Genomic DNA, 7,695 nt, shown 5'->3' with positions numbered 1-7,695 from the left:
AATACAATTGCAAAACCCGAATGGAGACTCTGGACAGTGTAAAATATGACAGGAAAAAAATCAAGAGATATGTTAAGAGAAGTAGGAAAGTGCATTCAAGTGGGCAAGGGCGTGGTCAAATACTGTGTGAGTGAAAGTGAACAGTGAGGTCAGCCTCAGCCTGGCCATGAGAAACCACATTGAACACAGCGGTCCACTGCCAGCTGGTTGGAGAACCCACAGCCAAACCTCTGTGTGGAAGGGTGTTTTGCCCATAACAATGAGTGTGTTGTTTGAATGAGATGTTTGGCTGTTGTAGTGTAGTCCACTTGTAGCCTAGATATAGAGCATAATAGGTTCCCATTCTTTCAACATAGTCTATTCCTGGAAAGTGTGTTAGAGAAGAGAACTAACAGAGGCAAACTAAGAACACACTATAGTATTGAAGTTCAAAACTGTGTTTATCTAATGTCTTCAGCAAGAAGCATTATATGTAGATGCAGGAAGCTTCTGAAAATTAACATTAAGTCGGAATTCAGGGCTCTGGGACTGTGTATTCAGGGGGAATGTTTCAGGTCTATAGAATTTAGGAAGCCTTCGTTTACTACTGGTAGATCTTGACTTACTTTCCTCAGTAGAAAACTACCTAAAAATTAGGTCATCTGATAAGATATTAGAGATAGCTACAAGTCATAACTTCACATTAGAGTATTTTTTTCAGGTTACCAGAGATAACTCTGGGCAGCACAAGATGATTTGTGAAAGTGGAGAAGATCAAGTTCCCTGAGCTCTTTATTACACTTTCAAACCAGAAGCTTTTTAAATTCTTTTGTCTTTACTCTGAGGCCTAATGAGATCCAGTGTCTTCTTATTCCTGCAGATTTTTGGAAAATTTACCTTGAGAGGATCACCTGAAGTTCAACTGCGTCAAGAGGATAAGTTAAGCTGATATTCACAGAATTAGTATCTTTTCTGCATTATGCATTATACACTGGATGACTATTCTGAGGGCTTTGCATGTATTAAACTATTTAACCATCACAACCTTCTTATAAGGTAAGTTATCTCATTTTACAGGTGGGGAAACTGAGGCTTAGGTAAAGTTATATAACTTGTTTTAGGTCAATAAACTCATAAATACTGGTAACGGGATTAGGAACCAAGGCAACTTCACTCCCAAATGAAGCTTGAAGACCCTAGATTATCTCATGTTGGGCAAATAATATTTTAGTGAGGAGTGTCCTAGGAAAACCAGGATTTAAATTCTACTATGAGGTAGGGAAGGATGTGAAATCTTCAAGATTAATAGCAACATTTGGCTGCAGCCTCTGAGCATGAAGATAAACTTGTAAGAGTTGCTTTGCCTCAGTCTTGATGAAGGACAAAGGGTTTTAGGAGGCTTTTGGGAATTCATTAGATTTTAATGTTTATTAATTAGGCCACACACTCTTTTGCAGCTATTAAAAAGAACACGTGAAACGAGAGACAGAGCATTTCTAAATATCCTTGAAATCACTGTTCCTTACCATATTTCAAATTCTAGATTGGTGCTATTGATGTCTGGGTCGTCAAAAGCACAGGTCAGTGCGTGATGGAATCCATTCACCTCTAACTGACTGTAGCAGGAGAAAGAGTAGTCATCGGGTTCCGCATCTTCCAAGTCTCCTGGGGGTGGGGGTGGGGGGTAACAAACATGCAGGCTGTTCATGAAGCAAATAAAAGTATTTTTTTGAAAGTTGGCGTCATATTAATAAAGTGGCAGACTTTTGTGGTATACATGAAGGACTGAATATATTTTATTTGAAGAAGAAAAGCCCAAGAGCAAAGACAAGAAAAGGGTTTTGAAACAAGCAAATAAAACAGAGTTCACAGAGTTTTCAAAAAGAAAAAAAAATGCACCACAGTTAATAAGTAATCTCCAAATATTTCCACGTTAGGGAACTAGAAAGAGACACTGACCAGCCATTTCCCTTTATTGAAATTAGAATTTCTCCTACTACATGTGTTACCTTGAAATGTTTGTACATTTCAAATAAGAGATACTTTCTTCTCATTATTCATATGCTACTTAATCTCATTTTTGACTTTCTTGTTAATATTAATTTATTCCCTCCCAATTTTTTCAAATGAAGAAAGATTATAAAGATTGTAGCTATTTTATAGTCAGAAGTTCACTTTTTAAAGGAGTTTGCTTGTTCTTGCCCAAAAAGTCCCCCCAGTTTAAAGTAGCATTGATTATCTCCATTGCGTGACTATTTAAGGCAGCGGTTCTCAACCTGTGGGTCGCGACCTCTTTTTAACTATGAAAATACATTGCAGCATTAGGAAGGTTGAGAACCACTGATAAGGTGACTTGTTTCATGCTACTGACTGAGACAAATGTGATAAGAAAAAGTTAGATCTGGCTTGACTCAGGTCTGGTAAACCTCTTTGTGAATATTAAACATAATGCTTCTGTTCTTCTAGTTTTTTTTTCTGTAGGTATGGTATCTTATAGACACTAGCTAGATTCTAGAAGAAAATGTGGAATCAGATTTTTTTTTTTGCCACCACTTTGGAAAGTACAATCTGTCACAGATAGTATTGGATTTCTTAAGACAGGTTGTAGACTCTATGATTAAATGAATATTTTGTGCATGTAATTCATAATATTTAGTAGGAAAATGAGGCAGAAAAAATCCATAAGCAAATACACTCCAACTAGAACCTAAGAAAATCCAGAGTAACCAAAGTTATTCTTGAGTAGTTGAGTGTGAATCTATGACTGATTCTAGGCCTTTTGGTTCATCAATACTAGAAACTCTATATCCAATCATCCTAAGGCTTTAAATGGGACACAGAATACACTAAAATTGAATCTCAGTTGAATGTTCTAGAGGCCATAGGCTGTTCAAAAAAACACTACCTTTACTTAAATATCATAGAAATTCCATGGGACAGTTTACAAAGCTGATTATGAATGGACCAAGCAGTTGAGTGATGGGTCAGTTCAGTCAAAGTATCAAATCCGAAACAAATCTGGAACAGCCCCCGCAAGGTAAGAGCTGTGGTACCATTCACAGCCAAGGGCATTTGCCTTTCTGACCATTCCTGGAATCTATCGAGTTCACAGTTCTGCCACTAGCAAAGCCTCCTAATGTAATTTTGGCTGGGTGTGACACTCCTTCTGATGGCAGTGTTAAATAATGAAAGGTCTTATATTTTAAAACACATTCATCCTAATTTTGTAGACTTAGTTAGAGCTCTTCTGTAAGATTTGGCCCCTTTCTAAATAGAATGGTTCTGGCCTTCCATGGCAGCCTCATATTGTATTGACTTTGTCTCTTCTTTGTACATTCCACCAATTCTACACATACTGTATACATTATCACTCCAATTCAGACTTCCTATGGGTCAGCTTTGTCTCTACAATTCTTAATGTAAACCAGAGAAAGCACACTCTAGAAAATGCTGGGCACCAGAAAAACAAAGGACTCCCACTGACCTGAACCGTCCAGTCTGGAAAAGTACGCTTGCCATATATTCTCATGTATTAGGCAAAACACCGTTTATACAATTTTTCCTGCACTGAGAGTGGCTATGTTTTAGTAGCAGCTTGTTGCCCTTTAGCAGGTGTTACTGGGCAAATTGCCCTGTAACCAAGAAAAATTCCCTTCAGTTACTTGTAAAATGGTGTAGCATTTTACAAAGAGAATGTTTTGCATGACACAAATTGAAAAATTCTTAGGGAAGAGTAGTGTATGCAGTGGTTAAGACCTGTGGTGTCAGACCTGGACAGATGGGGGTTTAAAAGCTGGCTACTCTTCCTGGCAGATGGGTTCTCTGTCAGGTACCCAACCTCTGTAAGACTCAGTGCTCTCACATACAAACTCATGCTAAGAGGAATCATTAATTGATATATACAAAGACTTACCTCAGAACACGCTGAGCACTAAATAAGGGTTAGCTATGACTATCATGTTTTCTGAGAAATAAGTATGAAGAGATAAAATAAGAATTCTAGTTCTGAAAATATATATGCAACATTGGGATTTTTTTGCAAAACAATTCTATGTTAATGGAAGGTGTTGGACTCACCGTGGTTTTGAAATTACATGGAGCTTTGAATGGTGAGTAAAGCTGTTATTTTTAAATGCTCAATAATTAATATTAACATTTAAATAGATATCTAAGCATATTTACCCATAAACATTTAAAATTTTGGAACATATATAGGCAAGGCGATGAGGTTTAGAAGTCTTCTTCCTACCGAACAGATAGAGTTCGTAGATTAACAAGTTGACATGACTTTTTAACAGTTATTCCTTTATTCTTGTTATTACACTTGAGAGAACTAATTTATTTTTCAACAAGCAACAGCTGATGGTGAATTCCTTACACTCCAAACTGGGAAGTATTTTAATGTGATCATGTGGTCAGGTGGTTATAGATCTTGGGGAACAAAGTTCTGAAATTTAAAAAGGTGAAGTGAAAACAATGCTTTCAATTAGAATTCTTATTTCTTTTAAAAATAGTATAATCACCAGGGAGAAATGGAGAGAATATCCTACACCAAAGGAGAGTGAGATTATGTTTCCCTGCCACACATTTTTGTGCTAACCCATACGTAGGCAACATTTGCCATAGGATAATGATCATCCTCCCTGAGTGATTCATACACAGTCACGCTGCAAAATGTCAACCCTCTGACAATTCCCTTAATGAGAAAATTCTAGGGATTTCCATCCTTAGTAATTATAGGACTCAAAATATCTAAGTTGAGTCATCAGGCTGATGTATTTGATACTGCCTATAGAAAAATACTTTTTAACTCTTAAAGGGAAAGGGCTTAATACGCAGCAACACATTGGTAGGCTAAGTTCTCAGGTGGTTCTTGCTGCTGCCTGGGCACTTTTGCCTAGTTTAGTTGGAATGACAAAGCATTTCCTAAGTAGGCAAGATCTGTCCCCAGCTGCTAAATATTTCAAAGACCTCAAGGAGAATTATTGCAGATGATAAATGTATTGATGTGGAGGCAATTAAGTGTATTTCAATAAGACAACACATTCAGATCTTTGCCCCCTCAGTTAAAACTAAAACTCTCACAAGAACCTATCAAAACAACTTTGAAGACATTTAAAAACATTTACTAAATGTCTACTATATGCTAGACACATTGAGGTGCTGAGGAAAGAACACTGGTCAGTGCAAACAAAGCTATTTTTTCTGGACACTATTTTATCCTGAGCATCATAATTTTCAAAACTCCTAAAAAGCCAAACAAAATAAATCCAACTTGACTTCATCACCAGGTGAAATTACCTTGGAGATTTTTCAGCAAGCATGACTGTAGAGTCCATAGGGGTCTTTTTGTGAGAGCAAGGGAATCAATCAGCATTTAAGATCCATGTTTTGAGAGTCAAATGCCTTCCCTCTTGACAATTCTGAGGGCTTGCAAGCCATCTCCCCACCCCCATGCCCCCTGCTCTAGTAGTCAAGACACGTGAAATGACTTGAATGCCTGTTAAGCACTCAATCTCCATCCCAACCCAGGGCCTGCTTCGGGTCTGTTGAGGAACTGAGTCCCCTGAAGGTGTGCTGGAGGTAGCCCCAAATCCTTAAGAAAAGTTAGAAATGACTCACCATTCTGTGCATAGCCACTTTCTCCAGAAACGACTTGAAGCAAATAAAAAAACATACCAAAAGCTGTACCTAGAATTGTCATTCTGAGAGAGGAGAGGAGAGAACAAACGTGTGAGCCTGTGTGAACAAAATGAATGGGGGGGGGGATGGAGAGAGAAAGAGAGAGAGTCTCAGATCTACAGCTTTATGCTTATTTAACCACAGACAGGGGGAAGTATAAACCCAGCAAAAAAAGTAGGCAAGTTCCAGAAACAGGAAGTCCAAGTAAAAGTACTGCTGCTGTAAGCAGAGGTGGAGGACATGGGGAGAAAGAGCATTTCATCTTATTATTTCTTTCTGACATACCTCGCAGCCCCAGACTTGATGTGCTTACTTCAAAGTAAGGTGCTAGATTCAAATATAGGCTCAAGTTATTTTGGGCTGGGGCCCACTTTAAAAGAATCATGAGACAAAAATTGAAACTTACAAAGCTAATCCATTGGTTGGTTGGGGTGGAGTTTTGTTTTAAAGAAAGATTCTTCACTTCATGAAATAATTTATTATGAGTTTATTTTAAATAGCTTACCCCCCAACCTCTCAGCTTCACAAGAATAGCACGTTTTCTTTTTTGCTCTCTGTGTATCCCTTGTACTTCCTCAGACTTCACCCATTGTAATGGCCATTCAAGAATTATTGGCTTAAGGCAGAGGCTGGAAAACTATGGCCTAGGGATCAAATCTGGACTACTATCTGTTCTTGTAAGTACCATTTTTATAAATAAATCCAGCTTGATTTCCTGATCAGGTAAAATTACCTTGGGGATTTTCCAAGGAGCACTATCATAGTGTCTAGATGAGTGTTTTTAAATAAGAGCAGAGGTGTCGGTCAACATTTCAATCCACATTTTGAGAGGATTACCCATTTGCAGATCAGCCAAAACTTCCTTTGTCCTACCATGGCAGAGCTGAGTAGATGGGACAGAGATTGTATGGTGCACAAAGGGGTGAAAAATCTTGGCCATCTGACCCTTTGTAGTAAAGGTTCACTGACCTCTTGTTTAAAGGATAAAATGGTTCTTAGTATATTTAAGATAGGACTTTATTTGTGAAAATCTGATTGCCATATAATTTTTCAGGACTATGTACTACATACAAACTATACCTACCATATATAGGGCAGAGGTCTAAGAGTATGGCATGGATAATTCAGACTCTCTGTAAACTTGTGTGCCAATCAAAATCCTTCTGGGCCTTCTGGTTAAAGTGGTGGTATTTGTTAACCCTGGCTGACTTCTGGTAATTGTTGGACTTTCTTCTTTAAGCCATAATTGGTGTTCAAAGGCACAGATGGGGAGCTGTCCTATCATCAACGGGCAGAAAATGCCTCCTGTAAGACACGCTTCTGCTCAGGCCTTCAAATGAATAGCCTGGATTCAGGCCAAAAAGCACCATTCTCTTGATTCACAGCAACTCTCTTTTGGAAAGAAGCCACAAGACTGTGATTAAAATGTGATGGGTGCAGAGGAGCTGAGTGGACAGAAATTATCAACTTCTGTTGTACTCATTGTTGTATAACTGGTCCACAGGCCTGTGAAATACCTCAATTAACAGAGATGAACAACACCCCCCTGAGTGAAGCAAGTTGGAGCATCTTTGAAGGATGTAGGACTTAGTCTCATCGCCATAGTTATTTGATGATAAGTAAATGAGAAAAAAGCAGATGGGACCAGTTTCTGGAAACTCCTCTTTAGTTTTGAGACAATGACAAACATGGTCTACTCCAGTTATGGTTCCCCGCTCTGTACTAGAAGCTGAAGGAATATTTCAGAGCAAGACTCTAACTGAAGGGGATCTAGTCTATATCCTCCATTTACTGGGGCCTTCTTTGGGCATTTCAAAACACCTTCCAGATCAAACAAAGAGTGACAGTTATGTGCATCAGATAACCATTTGTGTCCTCATTTCTAATCTTGTTTTGAAAAGTTGGTTATTGTAAGCCTGATTCGCAAACATTGGTACGTTTCGTGCACTGAGCTGAACACTCTTTCATGAAAGCTATAATTATACAGTCCCATGAATTCAGCAAGAGTTCAAGGGGGAATTACAAATTACATCT

General features: G+C 38.3%; 1 protein-coding gene across 1 annotated transcript in view; it reads right to left on the bottom strand.

Annotated features, from left to right (window-relative positions):
- IL7R (interleukin 7 receptor) overlaps nucleotides 1-5,690 on the bottom strand; it is a 19,900-nt gene extending 14,210 nt beyond the window's left edge. Inside the window, exons 1-2 of the mRNA XM_012807052.2 lie at nucleotides 5,602-5,690; nucleotides 1,506-1,644 (exon numbers count right to left, since the gene is read on the bottom strand). Of these exons, the coding sequence (XP_012662506.1) occupies nucleotides 1,506-1,644; nucleotides 5,602-5,683 (221 nt within the window). The 5' untranslated portion in view covers nucleotides 5,684-5,690. The remainder of the gene's footprint in view (nucleotides 1-1,505; nucleotides 1,645-5,601) is intronic.
- Between the last annotated feature and the right edge of the window lie 2,005 nt (nucleotides 5,691-7,695).

The sequence above is a fragment of the Otolemur garnettii genome, unplaced genomic scaffold, assembly GCF_000181295.1.
Source record: "Otolemur garnettii isolate 467f Iridium unplaced genomic scaffold, OtoGar3 scaffold00063, whole genome shotgun sequence".
In the NCBI taxonomy this organism is placed as follows: domain Eukaryota; kingdom Metazoa; phylum Chordata; class Mammalia; order Primates; family Galagidae; genus Otolemur; species Otolemur garnettii.
Note: the sequence above shows the minus strand (reverse complement) of the source record. Positions and strands in the feature narration are given on the sequence as shown.